General features: G+C 25.9%; 1 protein-coding gene across 1 annotated transcript; it reads left to right on the top strand.

The window, feature by feature from the left end:
* The first annotated feature begins 16,437 nt into the window (after positions 1-16,437).
* On the top strand, positions 16,438-17,589 carry LOC109805677 (F-box protein At5g49610). Its single transcript, XM_020367848.1, has one exon. It carries the CDS (start codon positions 16,438-16,440, stop codon positions 17,587-17,589), a length of 1,152 nt encoding a protein of 383 aa, XP_020223437.1.
* Positions 17,590-20,506: the final 2,917 nt, after the last annotated feature.

The following is a 20,506-nucleotide window of genomic DNA, read 5'->3' on the forward strand; positions in this document are numbered from 1 at the left end:
AGCTGCCTTCTGAATTCACTTGTTGGAAAATGTGGCCCTTCAGCTTCTGCATCTTCTACTCTAACCCCAAGTGGCTAACCACCTCCTCCCATGCCTCCAAGTATCATCCATTATGAGTTTGTCTTTTATTATGTTTGCAGAAAATAAAAGAACTTCAAATTAGTCATGTTAATTTTTATTATGTCCCTTTCTATTATACTCCACTCACGAATTACAATAATAGAGTGGCTAATGATGATCATAGGTTTTATTAAAGAATAAAAAATTATACATGTATGGCTATTTTTTTTTTATTAATCTATCAGAATAGATAAATGGATTACATATCTTTCGACAATTTTTTTTAACATCCGCTCAATTTTAATATAACACAACACATCGGGTAGGTGAAGGATAAAATGAGAAGAACAAAAAAATGAAAAAATTGACTAATTTTGAGAGTAAAACGCGTTTTATATTAAATTTTAATAATATAATAGTTGAATTAAATATTTTCAATAAATGTATAAGTTTATAAATTTATACAAAATTTTAAATTTATTTTATATATTAATACATTAATTAAAATTATGATATATATTCATAAACGTATATTGTAATATTAAGTGGATGTTTTCTTTTAAAAAAAACTTTGGTAAAAATTTTTATTCAATAATTTATAATTTATATTAAATTTTAAATATAGTCGTTAAATAAAAAAGTTTCAATGAATAGATCATTTCAAAATTATTTTATATTTTGTTATACTAATTCAAATTAACTTATGTTCATAAAAAATGTTATATATTAATTTGATTTTATATAATAAAAGTATCATATAATTTATAAACATTGAAAAAAATTATAAATTTAATCTATTCATTAAAAAAATTTAACTTAGTAATTTTATCTTTATAATTTAATATAAATAATGGGCTATTAAGTAAAATGAATCTATCAAAAATTACTTTTAGAATAAGTGAATATGAATAGCAATGAGATGGATATAAGTTTCGCTATCTTTATCCTCATTCTTACACCTTGTACCCATCCTTGTTCTCATACTTGACAGAAATGAAGTTTGTATTCAATTCCCGTCCACATCTCTATCAGATATCGAATATACACATACTTGTCTTGTACCACCTATAAATTAATTAAATATTTTTTAATATAAAATAAAAATTATAAATTTAAATTAATTAAGTTTCATTTTTCATAAATTTAAAATAGTCTAAGATTAATATGAATGTCAAGTAAATTTTAACAAAAAATAAATAATTTATAAAAATTTAAAGTAGAAATGAATACAAGTAGAGACGAGTTAGAGTAAATATATACTCATCATCCAATCCTTGATCTAATAAATTTGATATTACCCGCATTTGATTAAGTTAAGTATTTTTTTTATTTATCAAAATTGAGACAAATTAAAGTATAATCACGAGTACAAGTTTACTTAATATCCTATAAACAAATATTTATCTATTTTATAATACTTAACTATTTTCACTCTTCCTTTGATTCATCATAATTTATCATCTTAATAAAAAAAAAGGTAAGTTTTACTCTCTTAAAAATCAAGCGTTATTTGTATTTTACATATTAAATAAACAACCTATTATTATCTATCAATATGTAACTAAATATTAAAATAAATATATATTTTATATTCAAAATTTAAATATTATATTTTGCATTATTTTTATTCTTACTACAATATTTTCTAAATCTATTGTCTTTTTGAACATATATTTTAAAATTTATTGCAATGTTCTTTAAACATTTTTAATATATACTTTTATATTTACTGTGTTATTTAATTTCAAAAATCCCTATAGTTAAAAAAAAGATTAAATATATTTTTAATTTATATAAAATGAGTAAATTTTGAATTTAGATCTTGTTAATTTTTTTCTTTGTTTTATGTTATGTTAAAATTTGTAAATATTGTTTTTATCCTTGTAAAATTAGTTAATTTTAATTTTGATCTTTGTAAGATATTTTTTTATTATTATTTTCACCTGTCTAAAATCTAAAATTTAAAATCACTATTTTTGATATCTAATGATGATTTAAAAGTAAATAAATAATATTTATTTTAAAGATTTAAAAAATAAAAAATAAAGGTGTCACACACTAACTAATAGTTATATGGGTAATATAATATCTGAGATGATTACTTAAATTTTTTATAAATGTATAAGTAGTTAAAAATGACTATATAATAATAGAGACTAAAAATATTAACTTTAAATTTTATAAAAATGAAAAAATAACTTTTTACAAGAATCAAAATTATAATTCACTTAATTTATAAGATTAAAAGTATATTTAAATTTAAAAATAAATTTGTATCACAATATTATTTTTTATCATAAATAAAAAATATAGATAATAATTTAATTGTGTAATATACAAGCTAAATATTTATTATATAAAACTAAAATTTATAATAAATTATATATACAAATAAAAGTTATATTTTAATATATAAATTATTGTTAAATTTTATATGAAGTAAACACTTTTAAAAATATATAAATTATATAATCGATTTATGATTTATAATTTATATTATGACATGAGGTGTTTGTTGTGATTGATATTTTATTTTATTAATATTAAACTATAATATATAAAAAATATTATAAATAAAAATTAAACTAGATAATTTAAAAAAAAAACTTTTATAAATTTTCTTAATAAATAAAAATATTAAAAAATAATATTATTAAAGAAAAGTTTCTACAACCTACATCTCTTAATATAATCAATTGTATTTAATATATAAAGGTGAATTTATATGTTTAAAATCATTTATTTATTTACCCTCTAAAAAAAAGTTATTTATTTATTAATATTTTAAATTTCTCATTCTAAATTTTTATTATATAACTAAAATTTACGATATATGTTATATTTGAATATATTTATTATATTAAAAATATTTTTATATTTTTTTTTTCACTTTTTTTTTGTTGTCTTCCTCTTTTTCTATGTCCCCTTTCATATCTTTATTTCTCTTTATTTTATCTCATTATTTATTGACCTTGTCAATTTTAATAATATTATTAAAATTTATTTTATTTCTATATTTAATGATATTTGCTAATATTTTTTAAATTTTTTATTTCAATAAAATAAATTAATATATTTTTATTCTTCTTAATTATAATGTAACATTTTTTTAAAATTTTATATTTGAATAATTTTAATAACTTTATTAAGATTTGAATGAATAAATATATATAATAAATTTATTTTAATAAAAAATATTTTTATAAAAATATTTATAAATCTAATAATATATTATTATAACCAAACATAAAAGCTTTAATTCTCGAGAATCATATATAAATATTTCCAAAATCTTATTATGAGTAAACAAATATATCTTAATTATTTTTCAAAAATCATAATTTTTAAGTATAAAATTTTTTTTTCCCTACCAAATTTGTACAGTGATGGTGATAAAATACTATTTTCAATCAGTAACCTTTGAAATACTTAATTTGAAATTTATTATGAAAATTAAACACTTTTCTGAAACATTAAATTTAATTATTTCCTAAATCGAAGCTTAGTAGAGTTAGTTTGAAAGAGAGCGGTAATGTGAATTGAAAAATCCACAAATACGGTGGCACAAGCCGAGTACAAACGATGAGTCATCACCTAATTAAAAATCAAAACAAAAACAAAAACAAAAACAAAAACGTGAGGTACAAGATTGCCACAGTGACTGTGCCATGGTCCCCTTTGGGTTCGGCTTTATAAAATTCACAGACTAAATTCCTCTTCATTCAGAGTCTCAAAATTCTTCAACCACTCTTAATCCAAACCTCAGACAAAGCTTCTTCTTCTTCGTTGACGATGGATGTAACATACGCGAAGCCCAAGAGTGTGGTTCAACCGAGGAGAGGGCGAATCAAGATCATCATATTCTGGAACCTTTAAAATCGATATCTCACCTAAATAAATCATATCTAAAGTTTTTTTTTCGAGTGATTTTTTCCCAATTGGATACCCAATCTTATTGGTACATTTAATATGTTGTAAATACAATTTTGCAACTCGTTTTGCTTCTATGTTGTATATCCTTGTAAAAATAGGAGTCAGTGCTTGAATTTCCTAGTTTTTTTTTTTTTTATTGCTTTCCTTTAGAAGCTTCTTCAATGATGCAGCTTTGGTGGAATTTCACTTGTTTCTCCTGGATCTTATAATAATACATGAGATTTAAGGTTTTTAATATTCTTTCTCCTAATAGTGTAATTTATAATTCTACAATCTCGGATAAAATACGAAATTAATTCATTAAGGAAATATAAATCAAATATAATATACTATTTCAAGTGAAATTCGATGACGGAAGTCTAAATAATTTGACATCAATTAGATAAGGGAGATCTGAATTAATCCAATCCCAAAAAATCTAAGTCAAATCTTAGGATAGTATGTCAAGATATAATGTAGTATTTTTTTATATTTAAATAATTTTAATAAGATTTGAATAAGTAAATATATAAACTAAGTTTGTCTTAATAAAATATATTTTTGTAAAAAATATTTATAAACTTGATAATATATTAATATAATTAAATATGAAAATTTTTAATTCTTAAAAATTATGTATGAATATTTTTATAAATTTTTATGAGTGATCAAACATATTTTTGTTATTATCAGGAATCATGAATTCTAAGATTTGTAATTTTCAAAAATCATGACTCTTTTGTATGAAAAAATTTTCTTATCAAATGTCTTCTAAAAGTCTCATGATTGAATTAAAATGTTTAAAAATATTATTGTAAAATTAAAAATACTTTCACACGAGATAATTATTTATATTTACTATAAAGAATTAATATTTAATATGTAGAAGTAAATTTATAAACTGACATGATGAATTAAAATTGAGTTATATATGTAGTTAATAAATTTCATATTTAATATATTAAGTTTATAAAGAGATATGATAAATAAAACCTGAGTTATGTATGTACTTAAGAAAGTTCTTAAAAAAGATTGCATTAAAGAAAAACATCTAAAAACACATTAAAGAGAAGACTCCAAAAATGCTTTTGTATAGATAACCATTCATATATATATATATATTGGTTTTAATACATCATTTCGGTCTTTAAATTTTTTTAATTAAATATCTAAAATAAAAAATTATAATTAATTTAATCTTTAATATTTTAGCAATGTGATTCATAGGATTAGGAAGTTGTTTACGATGTATGAGATTTTACAAAATAAATTTGATATATACTTGTTTAGATATGTAAATATTAAAAATATTTGGTAAAATTTCATGGATAATTTATTATTTTTTAGCTATATAAATTCGATTACAAAAATATAAAAAAGATGAATGAATAATCATGATTATTTTTTAATTTAATGGCTTAATTGAAAATTTTCAAAATAATTTAAGAACTAAACGATATATTAAACCTATTCTTTTATAAGATAACTATTCAATATTTAATATATAAAAATCTATTTTAATTATATTTTTTAAAAAAAATTAGTTATATAAGATAATTACTTTGTGCAGTGCTGGTGATAAAATAATATTTTTAATTAATGAGCCTTTAAAATACTTAATTTTAAATTTAGAGGAGAGTTATAATAACACTGGTGTAATTTTTAACAAGTATTACACCACTCAATAACTTTATATTAAATGTAAATTTTGTAAATTCAATCGTTAGATTGAAAGTTTTTTACTCTTAAATTATATATACAGAATTTTATATTAATCTAAGATGATTTGATGTTTCATTCTTATAAAATAAAATTAACGTAATATATTCATTTTAAAATATATTAAAATATGAACATTTTAATTATTTTCAAGTTGTTGTTCAATTTTAATAAAAATTGATATAAACATATAAAGTAATATAAATTTTTAATTTAATAGTTAGATTTATAAAATTCACATTTAATATAAAATTATTGAATGATTTAATACTTATTAAAAATTATACCAATATTATTATAACCTTCGTCTTAAATTTATTATGAAAATTAAAACTTCTTTGAAACATTTAATTTAATTATTTCATAAATTGAAAGTTAGGAGTTACTTTGAAAAAGAGCGCCAATGTGAATCGAAAAATCCTCAAAAGACGCCACCACAAGCCACGTACAAAAGATGAGTCATCACCAAATTTAAAAAGAAAATAAAAACAAAAACAAAAAACGTGGGAGACAAGATTGCTACAGTGACTCACTGACTCTGCCTTTGGGCTTTATAAAATGGACACTGACTAAATTCCTCTTCATTCACAGTCTCAACATTCTTCAACCAATCACAATTCACACCTCAAACAAAGCTTCTTCTTCTTCTTCGTTGGCAATGGATGTAACATACGCGAAGCCCAAGAGTGGAACCATTCAAATGGTTCCACCGAGGAGAGGCCGAATCAAGATCATCATATTCTGGAGCCTCGTGGCCGCGCTCTCGTGTTCGCGTCCTTTCAAGTCCACAGACACCACTGCTCACTCCTCTCTCACCTCCTAACTAAATAATTTTATCTTTTTTTTTTTTCCCAATTGGATACCCAATCTTATTGGTTCATATAATATTTGTTCATGTTGTAAATAAAATTTTGCTGCTCATTTTGCTTCTGAGTTGTACATCCTTGTAAAAACAGGACTCAGTGCTTGAATTTCCCAGTTTTTTTATTTAATGTAATGTTAAGCCTTTTTTCTTCTTTTTTTTTCTGCTTTCCTTTAGAAGCTTCTTCAATGATGCAGCGTTGGTGGAATTTCACTTGTTTCTCCTGGATCTTATAATAATACATGAGATTTGAGATTTTTAATATTCCTTTTTCTAATAGTGTAATTTATAACAACTTAAAATAATCTCAGTTTTTCATTAACAACTTATATGAAAACTGACACCTCAATGGCTCAGTTTTATACTGCATTGAATGAGTCCACTAATCAGCGATGTCTCTGCGGAACATTGAAGAAGTAAAGAAAATAAGAAATGCCCCGAAGGTACAGGGGACTTGGGAGTTGGGACCAATGATTGTTTTTTAGCTATTAAATAAATGCCAACTGATTAAGACTCTGGATTTCTTGATGACCAAACCTTTTGACGCTCAGATTACGAATGTAGTTTATAAAGTATAAATTTCTTTTCTACGGATAATTAATTATATTTTTTAATTGTATCATATTACTATTAAAAATAAATATATTTATAATGATATAAATAAAAAATATAATTAATTATTAATGTAAAATATTTTTATATTAATAATGTATAAGTGATTAACTTATAATATTAACTTATTATTTAGTAATTTTTTTAAATTATTATTAAATTATATTTTTAAATAATATCATATAAACTCAAAATTAGAGTTTTTATTTCTCCCTCCCATGAAATTACAAGAGAGTTCCTGAGTGTTGTTCGAGGATTCAAGTGCTGATGTCGAGCGTTGATGGCATCCCCGAATAAAGAGATTAGGGATGTGAAAAAAAATAAATAAATAAAACAGTTTAAATTTAAAATCGAAACATATCATTTTAAAAAAATATAACTAATTTGAAAAAATCGAACCATATATATACATATATATATTTTTTTTACATAAATCATATTAGTAATTAGGTTCCATCTGATACACAATTTTTTAAAAATAATAAAATAATTTACTTATATTTCTCATATAATATTTCATGATTTAATGATTTATAGTATTATATAAAATCTTTAAGTATTATTTACATTCATTGTATTTTTGTTTTGGTTTTTTTACCTTTTAATAATATTAATTATCAAATGATATTTTATAATTAATTAATTTTTCATTCGATAATTATAATTTTTCAATGTTTTTGCATACTTTTTAATTTTTTTAAATAAGATAAATATTTTTTTTTATCTTTTATTATGTGTTTGTTTTGATCTCTAAATTAAGTATCTATGTAACGACCGTCTGACCGTCACACAACTCAACACCACAACACCACACAAACAAGGACATGTATATATATAAGCAGCTAAAATATATACACAAGATCTAGCCTGAGGCTTAAAAATCAAAGTATACAAAATACATCCAGCAATGCTACACTAAGCAGTCAAAACAACAAAAACATCAAAAATACATTCACTGCATCTATCGGCTACAAACCCGCTCAAGACACCAACCTAACCCTGCTCTGCTCTCATACATAATATGATCATTGTAGTTCAAACCACATGGAAACAACAAAAGGTAAGCTAGTGAAAAGAATCAGCATATATATAGATATATATAGTACAACAATTAGAAAAACTACAGCTTAACAACACATCATCTAGTTTAGCAATTATCAGCATACAACTCATCACATATACAGCTCACATCATTCAGCCAAAAATAACAGTAAACACACAATGCGTTGTCACGCATATCAGCTTGAAGATCTCCTACAACATCTCAGCCTTACGGCCTACAATAGCTCAGCCTTACGACCTACAACAATTTATATCAACATGCAACACACCACAGCACAACAAAATATAACAGCACACAACACAACTCAACCTTATACAACACAACTTAACATCTCACAGCACAACAATATTATTCAGCATCTTAAATAATATTCATCAATAACAGCTCAGCTCAGCAAACATCAACATCTATCAGCATTTTTCAACACATATCAGCATATACACAAAGATTACATCCGTGCTCGGTGCACTCATGGTTGCGCCCAGCGTGGCCTAACCAGAGAGTATCAGGGATCAAACACGCCCGACGCAATTCCAATTGCGCCCGACCTGCTAGGAGGCAGAGACTCCAAACAACCTCACACACCCGGCGTACCAAACTTGCGCTCGGCGCAAGGTAGGCACAGACCTCCCCAAGGTCTCACGCCCGGCGCAATACCAATTTTGCCCGATGCCACCTCTGGCAGAGACTCCCAAGGAGTCTCCACGCCCGGTGAGACGTAGTCACTCCCAAAGCCACACCATAATCCTAAAATGCCAAGTTACTTCTTGATATCGCGCCCAACACACTCCAACCATGCCTGGCGTGGGCCATCCAGAGTCTCACATTCTCAAGCTCGCCCGGTGCACACAATTGTGCGCCCGGCGGGCTTGCCCAATAAAGCCCTCTGATGGTCACGTGCCCGGCGCCAAGAACTACGTCTGGTGTGATACCAAACAGCAACTCTCCAAGTTTAAAAATCTTGCCCAAATCTTGCAAAAATCAACAGCCCAATCACATGCAATCGGCCCAAAACTTCACATTTTCATCAAACAACCCAAAAACTAGCTCATTTTCAATATGCAACCATCAAACAAGAAAAACCCAAATTTTTCATCAATCCCCGGAAAAACCTAAAAACCCATTTTCTTCAAAAATAGCCAACAATCATATGAAAATTCATCCGCACATGAGTTTATAAACCCATTCCAAACACAATCAACTAAAAACCTAGCTTCCCTTACTTCGGTGAAGAATTCCGAGCCCCGGGAAGAGAAGAACGAGAAGAATAAGATGAGAAAGCTCTGCACGGCTACACGTTGAGAGAACAACCCTCCTAGTTGTTCACCGCTTCAGCTAGAGATAAATGAAATCAGCAATAAGGTTCAGAGAATTTGTGGGGAAGAAGAAAGTTTGGGAGAAAGCAAGTGAAAGAGAGTGAGGGTGAAAATGGGAAAGAAAGGGGAAAGGGGTCTCACGATCTAACTAGTAAAAGATTTTTAATTTATTTTTAGAAATTATATTAATCATGACTTTATTCATAAATTTTTTTAAAAAAATGTTTTTTCTTAAACAAATCAATTTAAAATTGATTTTATTCTAAAATATTCTAAACCAAATCTAACTTATTTATAAAAGTGATTTAATTCTTAAACTAATTTATTAATTTATTTCACATGATTCATAAACTAATTTTTGTTTGTTTCCTTTTACCATTGTTCCTTAAATTTATTTAAATTTTAATTAAATTTCAAGTATTCAATCTTGATACATTTTAATTTTATTGAATTTAATATACTTTTCTTAAATAAATTAAATTTTTAGGTAGTATATAAACTTAAATATGTTTTTAATATTCTAAAATGAGTGTGTTTTGATTTTAATTTCTATAAAAAAAAATTATTTTTTTATTTCTCTAAAATTTGGAATATTTCTTTGATCCTTAAAAAAGTGACAAAATTTTGGTTTTAGTCTATAAATATTTTTCTTTGATTTCCATCCCTCTAAAACTTAAAATCACTATTTTAATTCATAATGTTAAATTTAAGATAGATAAATAATATTTATTTTAAAAATTTATAATTTTTATGTATATATTGTATCAAATACAATTGTGAGTATCACTAGAAATAATCACTTTACCATTTGAAAAATACATAAGTAATTAACAAGGGCCACATAATACTATGGACTAAAAACAACCATTTCAATTTTAGATAGGTACCAAATAAAAAATAACTAATTTTATACATTTACAACTATTTGTTATATAAAATAAAATTTAAAGTAAATTATATATACAAATACATAATATATAAATTATATTTAAAACTTATATAAATAGATATCTAAATATATAAATTATATTTTAAACTTGTGATAAATAATTATATTGCAACACAAGTTTTTTAATTTATTAAAAAATATTAAAATTTAATTAATAATTAATTATGACAAAAAAAACCGAATTATATAAGAAATTAAAAGAACCACTAATATTCCTTTTGTCAAAGAAAAAATTCTTAAAAACATTTTATGTAAGACAACCATTTATATTTAATATATAAGAATTAATCTTAACAAATATATTCTAAATTTGATTCCTCTTTCTTGGAACAGTTGATATCAATAATTTTTATTTTTTTAATTTATTTTTATATAATATACAAATTTATTTCTATATATTAAATACAAATAATAATCTTACATGACAAGTTAACAAATTTTTAGAGCTTCTGTTTAATGGAAGGATTTTTTTGAAACTTCTTTCCGATAAGAGAATTTTTACTTTTTTTTTAATAAATTATATATATAAATAAATATTATGTTTGAATATATAAGTTATATTTAAAATTTGTAGAAATAAATATTTTAGAAAATAGAAGTTGTATTATAAATTTATGATAAATAATTTATATTAAAGAAAAACATTATTCTTATTTATTGATAATTTATTTAAAATATTAATATTTAATTTAAAAATAGTTATGATAATTAAAGTCGATTTAGATAGAAAATTAAAATGAAATCTACAAACTCATTCATCAAAGAAAAGTCTTCCAAGAATATTTGTGCAAAATAACAGTTTGTATTTAATATATAGAAGTTGAATTATAAGTTAAATTTTTTATAATTAGGCTAAATTATATTTGACCTTTTATCTTTTTTGTTAAATTCATTTTGATCATTTATCTTTTAAAATGTTCATTATGATCCTTTATGTAACACCCCAAATTTTCTACTAATACAATGTTGATTATTATTTATTTTCATACATTTATTATAGTTAATTAAAAGGGTTTTTATAAAATATTGTAAAGGTTTTTAATAATTTAAATTATTTATGAAATTATGTTTCTTTAGGTTGGAACGGGCTGTTCCAAAAGTGGAACGGGCCGTTCTAAACAATGAAAATATACTGATTTTGAAGTGGTAGAACGGACCGTTCCAAAAGTGGAACGGGCCGTTCCAATGTAGTAAAAATACTCATTTTGATTTCTCCAGAACGGGCCGTTCCAGAGTAAGAAAAATGCCTAAAAAGTTAAGTTAGAAATGGGCCGTTCTCTTTATGGTCAATCTGTGTAAAAGTGAACTCCAGATCGGGCCGTTCTAATTTTAAAATGGACCGTTCTACTTTTTGGAAACGGGCCATTCCGATTTTAGAACGAGCCGTTCCAGTTGAAAATTTTGCGTATATTTGAAGGCTTCTGTTGAGATTTCCGTTGAAACACTTTTGTTAATATTTATAAATTCGTTTAATTCTATCAACGGTCTCAAACACGGCAAGTATACCGGCCGTTCAAGTAGTAAAAATATCGTATCCACGGGGATTAGAAGGTAATATAAGCATTTATTGACTATTCGTGACTAAAGAATAATTCCAATTTCATAGTTTGTGCAGTGAATGCAAAGTTGTGACTATTGGAATGAAAGCTGTAAATAAATATTGTTTTGTGAGTGAAAAAGGTCAGGAATGGTATTGTGGTATTGTGAGGTTGTGGGGGTCAGATTTCACCAAACGTAACACTAATGTATCCTTAATCTCTTGTTGAATTCATTGCTTAGTCAACCCATAAGTTTACTCAAACCTAATCCCTTAGAGAAAGAGCCTAGGTGCGGATATTGAATATCAATCCCTTGAGTACCCAATATCTACACCCGCATTACGGGCTAGGGTTTAAGACTACTAATGGGTCAAGCTCTATCCCTAGATACAATCACCACTAGGCATATGTTTCAGAACTAGTTTCAAAGGTTATTTTCCAATACCCATGGAACCTTAAATCATGCAAAGGGTGATCAATCCAAAGCAAGCATTAAGAATAGAAACAAACACAACAAAGAATAAAACAACATATATATATATCATTAAAACCGTAAAGATTACAATAGAGTACGTTGGTTACATCTAACCCCACAAAATGGGTGAAACCACTCAACAAAGAGGGCAAATACAAAATAGATATGAAAGGAGGATGAAGAACCGAAGGAAAGATCCGCACACGGACGATCCCAAGCCCTGGGAATCCCTTCCGCAGCTCCTGGAGACGCCCAATGTGAGAATGGAGGTTTCTCCCCCGAAAATGGCTTCAAATACGAGCTTGGGGAGACAGATTAGGGTTCATGCGCCCGGCGCATAAGTCTTCGCGCCCAGCGCATGGCCTTCCAAATGCCCTCTGTCTTCAGGACACGCCCGGCGCAATTCATATTGCGCCCGGCTCAATAGCTTCCAGAGGTGAGATGCTCTGTTTTTCTCGCCCGGCGCGGATCACCTTGAGCCCGGCGCATAACCTCTTCTCTGCTCCTTAGCTCCTTTTAGTTTCCAATTCCATGGATCTTCAATCCTCAAGTCCCTAGCTCAATACCTGCACAAAAAATGAGGTGTATTAAGGTATTGTTAGCTAAATTTGGGTTAGTTATATCTGCACACAAAATGAACCAAAAAGAGAACAATTACATTGCAATGGTTCAAAGGATGAGTGGAATTTGTTCAATAAGTCTCATCCAAAAAGAGGTAAAATTGAGACTTAACAGCTTCGAAACGGGCCGTTCCGAATTCAGTACCGGTCGTTCCAGGTGCGCCAGCATGCCTATAAATAGGGGCATAGGGGATGAAAAATTTATAACTTAGTGAGAAGGTGAAAATCTTAGAGAGAGAGAGAAAGAGAGAGAGAGAGAGAGAGAGAGAGAGAAGAGAGAGAAGAGAAAGAAAGAGAGGGAAATAAAAGAGGGAATCCAGAGGAGGATGTTCTGCTCTAGTTCCAGCTCCTGCTTATCCAGGTAAGGGGGGAGTGAGAAACCTCGCTCGGGGGTGTGGGGATAATTGTTGGATAGTTTGATTGTCGGATTGGCCCCCAATCCCTTGCCTGTTGTTCTGTTTTATTTTCTGTTTGCTCTATTTTGTTCCTTGTTACTTTGTTCTTTGTCACTTTGTTCTTTGTTACTTTGTTCTTTGTTACTTTGTTCCTTGAAAGTAATAAAGGAATATGTAATTAATGGTAACAATAAATGAGTTTTAATATAAATAAGAATGCTTTCTGTAGATCTCTGTAAATTCATGTGCGGACCTTATGAGGAGTATTTATGACATGACCATGTGAATATGGACAAATGACATGAGACCTAAGAATGGACTTTTGAGACAAGTTGTGATTATGAGACTATGAAAAATGATGACATGATGTACTAAATGAAATTTTGTAATAAGTCAAATATTGAGTCAATGAAATAATGAATGTATGACATGCATCATATGCATATATTATTCCAGGTGTGCCGCTGAGGCCGCAAACCAGTGATGTAACATGCTAACGAGGTGTACCTTAGGGTCACCAGTGATGTAACTTGCTAACAAGGTGTACCTTAGGGTCACCAGTGATGTAATCAGGTGTACCTTAGGGTCACCAGTGATGTAACCAGGTGTGCCTTAGGGTCACCAGTGATGATGAATTGTGAAACTTCCTATGGCGCCACATGCATGCATTTATGAGTCGAGTCCATGACATCATTGCATGATAAATGAGTGTATATGTGATATTGATTATGTATGTGTATTATTTACGTGTGACTTATATTTGTTGTGTGTGTGCTATCTAACCTTTATTTCTACACCTAAAACTGAGTGAGATGTTTCTCACTCCCTTGTTGTTCTTGTATATGTTTAAATTATGTTGCAGGTGATCATGATGTTGGTGATGAGGCTTAAGGCTTCAGTTGGACATGCTCTGATAGGATGAGACATCGGGGCTTAGCTAGCTTAGTCTAATATGTTATTGTTTTAAAAGCTGTAATTTTCTCTTCTTTTGTAATTTTGAACGTTCTTGATAAAAGACTAAAATGTACATCTTTGTCATATTATTTTTATTATATGATTTGAAAGTTAAAAAATTAATTCCTAACTAGGAGGCACTGCCACCTTTGCTGGAATTAATCTATTTTTCCTTTATATGATTTATCGAATGTGAATCTTTTACCTTATGATATTTGAGACAATTGTTTTATCCATGAAATATGTTATCAAATTATGAAAGATTTTATTTACTCAAAAAGAAGAAAAAAATTTATTGTTACATTTATTGTGTAATAATATTGGGGTAGAGGGTGTCACACTTTATCTCTTAAATTTGGATCAATTTAGTCTTTTTGAAATAATGATTATTTTCAATTTTGAAACATAATTTAAATTTTTTTCTTTTATAATTTAAGTCTTGAAGTTAGTCTTATTAAATTCATTCATATAAAAATTGTTGAGCGCAACTAAAGTTAAAAGAAAAAAATGTCATAGACACATTGAAAATTGCATAAAAATAAGTTCAAAAGGCAATTGAAAATTCAAAAGCTATAATTTCATACTATTTTTTAATTGCTTGTAAGACATATTTTCACACAATTTTTATTATGTTATAATTTTTATGGATTCAAATGTGAATTGAATTTTATAATTTTTATATAATTAAATTTATCGTTATTAGTAAAAAATTGATTAAAAAAATTATGTCGCAAAATAAAAAAGTTATTTTTGTTTTAAAAGGATCAAATGAATCCAAATATAAAAGATAAAAGATTAAAATGAACATTTTAATAAATAAATGACTAAAATAAATCTGAAAAATAAGATAAAAGATAAAAAAATATATAATTTAACCTAATAATTTAAAATAATTTTATGTCACAAATATAAATAATTTATGATAAATAAAAAATATATTATATATTTAAAAATATTTTTTTATCTAAATTTTAAATATATATATATATATTAAATATAATATTTATATATAAATTTATTATAAATTTTAATTATATATAACTAAAATTTAACATGTATATTGTAAAGACTAAAATATTATTCATTGTTAATAATAGTAAAATATAATATTTTTTAAATTTATTAAGTATTGATGTTAATAAAATTGAATTCAGAAATACCCCCATACAAGTTTACCGCTCATCGTGAGAATTGAAAAGGGAGCGGTACGCCTTTTTATTTTTATTTTTTTTAATTCCTTTGAAATCTTTCAAATTTAAAATAACACATAACTAATTAATCCTATTGTATATTAAATATTAAAATAAATACAATCCAAATTGCTTAGATGCAAGTTGATATATATATATATATATATATATATATATATATATATATATATATATATATATCTTTCAAATTTAAAATAACAAATAACTAATTAATCCTATTGTATATTAAATATTAAAATAAATACACATAACTAATTAATCCTATTGTATATTAAATATTAAAATAAATACAACCCAAATTGCTTAGATGCAAGTTGATATATATATATATATATATATATATATATATATATATATATATATATATATATATATATATTATCATTGAAGACATTAAATATGATCAGAATTTATCAGATAAAAGAATTTTCATAATTTTATCATATATCATATATTGAAATAAAGACAATCGAAATATATTGTTATCAAATGAATATAACTTTTTTTTATCATTAAATGCTGAAAATCAAAATTTTATCATCCTTAAATGCTTGACGAGATTTATTTGACATCAGAGATATCATTAAAATTTATTTATCGATTAAAGATTTGTTCTATAAAAAAATTCCCGCCAATATAACATTCACCAATATATTTATTTTTCCTTCTTCTACACCATTCATAATTATTTCTCTCCTTCTCCTCCACCATTGATAGTTCTTCTCTTTGTTTCCAAATAATTCTCGTGATAATGGTGTTGTCCCATGATGAATTGTTTGAGATATTCTCATGGCTACCAGCAAAAAGTGTTCACAAGTTCATGTCCATTGACAAGTTTTTCTCAAAACTTCCGAAAGAAACATATTTTGCATCAAAGCAGGCACAAAACGCATTATTAAGAGACGACACATGTTTCTTTCTTCAACCAGATATCACTCTAAGGTACCATAATCAAATTGAATTACACTCTTTACCTGGGGAGGAGCAATCATCCGGAGTTTCTAAGGATGTTATAAGATCTTTGTCTAATTCTGGCAAAATGTTGTGTTCTAGCAATGGCTTGATTCTTTATCGCACTACGGCTCATAACAAAGTAAATCTATCTATTTGCAATCCAGCAACAAAATCTTTGTTGTCTATTCCTACTCCTGAGCATATGCAAAATAGTATTGATGCTAATATCGACATTGGTCTTCAATGTGACTCAAATTATTTCAAGGTGTTTAATTTTTATTGTAATCCAGATGATTGGTTTTCATATTTGGATTGCTATGTTTACGTGTCCAAGGAAGGTGTGTGGAAAGCAATGGAAGAAAGATTTATCACCGGTAGTAGGAACATGAGATTTGACATGCCAGTGTATCACAATGGAGTCATCCACTTCATCTCAGATTGTTTTCCTTACATGAAAAAGAATAGTCCTTATTTTAGGCCATACATTATGTCATACAATTTGGAAGATGGAAAATCAACCATGTTGAGAGTACCTAAAGAAGCAAGAAAGGGTTCTCATGACCACAGTTGTGAGATGGGTATTTTTAAGTGGGGCAAAGTTGCTACTTCAAATCAGTCAATTTGTTTGGTGAGATTGAGAAAACGTGTGTTCACCGTATGGATTTTAACAAATTATGAATCAAGTTTGTGGAGAAGGGTTTTGAAAATTAGAGTGAAAGCAATGGAGTTGATGGAGAAGGATCCCATTATCAAAGGTTTTACTGTTTTAAACGGTGATCTCTTAGTTTTTGCTACAGAGAAAAAGGTCTACGGCTATGATTTGACTAATATGAAAATTCAAAAAGTTTGGGACCATAAGTTTGAGGGCAATTTTCTGTGTTTCACTTCGTATTCAGACACACTACGTACATGTGGTACTGAAACTTTGTCTCTTTCTTCGCAGATGTGATACTGTTGGATTATATACTATTGTTATTTTACTTTTTGGCGCATTAGAAGGATAATTTACATAGATAATGTGGCCTACTAGTTACTAGTTTGTATGCCTTGTTAATTTTACTTTTAATACTTTGCTAATTGCTACTTTACATATAAGTATAACTTTGTGATTTGTGGGTCTTTGAGGATTTATAATAAAAGTTGTGAGTTGTTTTAATTTCTCAAATTATTATTTTACGGGTATCTGTATACATTTGTCTTATTTTGATAGTTCATTTTCTAAAGTTGTCCAAAACTTTTCAGTTGTACGAGCCAGATATAATTGATGTAAATTTATTTATTAACAAGAGGTAAAACAATGTTATTGTGATGGTTATTTATTCAGATCGATAATTTATCCTCAATTCGAACTTAAACCAATACTTTGCTTTCTCGTTCATCTTACTGCTTATGCTATTTTTATCCGAGACTAATAGTGTGTTTGGATCCGCGTTCAAAAATCACGTTAACGTAGAAGTAAGAAATTTTTACTTCTTATTTTTACGTTTTTTACGTGAATTAAGTGTGGCGGACGTGAAACCAAACACGCCATAACTGACTGTGGCAAAGTGAACCAAATCGCTTCTTGATAATTGTTTTTATTACCAGTTCCTTATTATTATTATTTTTAATCAATTTTATTGAAAACTAATTTTTTTAAAATAAACTTTTAGTGATAACGGTGAGTAATTTGATATTAACTTATAATAGTAAGTTATAGGTCTAACTCAATTCTACAAAATAAACTTGTAAAATGAGAGTTATCATCCACTTATATATTCTTTAATTATTTTATTTCTAGTTGATGTGAGACTTAAATTTTTTTAATAAATAATTATCGTTAACAGTAAATTTTAATGTGATGTAAATACATTTTTAGTAACTATTATATATTAGTCATTAATATTTTTATTAGATAATAATATAAAAATAATTAATTTATTATCGTTAAATAATCGTCAATAATAATAAATTTAGTTATAGTGATTGATGAATTTGTTTAATTTAATTAGATTAAAAAGTTACACATTAACGTGTTTATTCTTACCTTAATATAAGGTTTTTTTTCTTCTATAATCCACTTAAAAAGTCTCTTTATTTATTTTTATTCACATTGAAATCGAATTCGATATAAAGAATTTATTTTTCAAGTATCCTACTTAACCAATATAATTATTTTAATTATGGTAATTATAATCAATATAATTTTTGTAATCTGAAGATTAAAATCGGTAACAAAGATATATTCTAATTTAAATTCATTGATAATATATATATAAAGAGCATCTGATCAACTCACCCACTTAATACAAGTGTTTTTGTTCTTCAAAAAGTTTCATCGTGTCTTTTTTAAATAATCTATCTATCACTAACATTTTTTTAAAATATTTTATTCAATTTTAATATAGGAATAAATTATATGTATGAGAAACACGAATTCAGGGTTTTTTTTTTATAGCCAGGGTTCTATATTTTTCAACTCTATTTTAATGTTGTCTTCGTATTATGTCCAATATTTAGTATTGAGATTTTGTTTTCCATATTGTTTGTTTACTTTCAATTATTGAAATAACACATATGAGTTAGAGATGTTTTAAATAAAAGTTCTGTTGTGATGCAACATTAACATAATTGGTCAAAGTTAAGATTTTAAATTTAATATGATTTTTCTTGTATTTTATATATTTTCATGTTGACTTATACTGAACATGAAATAGGTGATTGATAGTATTATTGAAAATCTAAAAAAAAAAAAAGATTAATTTTGATTTTACATAAAGTCAAGTCTTGTCTTAATCTAATTTTGTTGTTTAAAAAATGTTATTTCATATTATTAAAAAAAAGTTCAAAATCTCTTTTATATTTATATATATATATATATATATATATATATATATATATATATATATATATATATATATTCCTGGTATTTCTTTCTTAGCTTTTCTTTAAGTAGAATGTAAATTCCTCTTCAAGAAACACAACTACTTTACAAACATCTTCCCACACATTAGCAGTCTCGACTATGCTAGATTTAAATTCACAAATTTGGAAGGCATTTTAAAGAATTGACGTATTAATAAGGAAAAATATAAAATAAGAAGTAAATGTGAATTTTAGTAAATTTATTTTACTGTAATAATATACCAATTGATTATTTTTTTTACAAAAATCCATTGATTATCTTAAATCTAGATATATTTAATAAATATGATTTACATAATACAAGTTAAAATAAGTAATTAAATAAAAATAGTAACATTCAATTTTTTATTTAAATTTAAGTTAAACAAAAATTATATATATTTTGCTTGATAAAATTCTTATTATTCTTACTTAAAAATTTTATTAAGATAATTATTCTTTGATATATAAAATCATTAATTGGGATAGCAAATAGCGTCGAATATATATGATTAAGGATAATAATACAATCATAAATATCATATTATATTGCTGTAAGAAAAATTATATTATATTATTGTTAACTTTTTATATGGCACTAATTTTTTTTTATCATTACCATTGACATTTGCCTATTAGAGACAGCTCTAGTAGGGTGTTTTCTTTTCTTATAGTATTTTAATATATACAACCTAAAAGATAGTAGCTAGAGGACCGGTCACCACTCATCAATGTGAAGCTTGTTGAGAATATTTATGGGTAATTTGATAACTTTCACGTAATAAGTAACTTAATAGTGATTAAGAAAGATTCTAATACTTTAATATCACTTTAAAATATAAATATAAATTTAATTTAACTTTGCAAAACTCATCAGTTTTTAGCATACTATTTTACTTTGAGATTTTATATTTACATATTATTAGAAAGATAATTAACAAATAAAATGTATTGAATGCAAGTCAAGGCTCCATAATACATTA

This window comes from Cajanus cajan, chromosome 10 (assembly GCF_000230855.2).
Source record: "Cajanus cajan strain Asha chromosome 10, NIPB_CcT2T_4, whole genome shotgun sequence".
Classification (NCBI taxonomy): Eukaryota; Viridiplantae; Streptophyta; class Magnoliopsida; order Fabales; family Fabaceae; genus Cajanus; species Cajanus cajan.

Excerpts from the sequence above, each read along its gene's own strand:
- LOC109805677 (XM_020367848.1), top strand. The coding sequence starts at position 16,438 with ATGGTGTTGTCCCATGATGAATTGTTTGAGATATTCTCATGGCTACCA.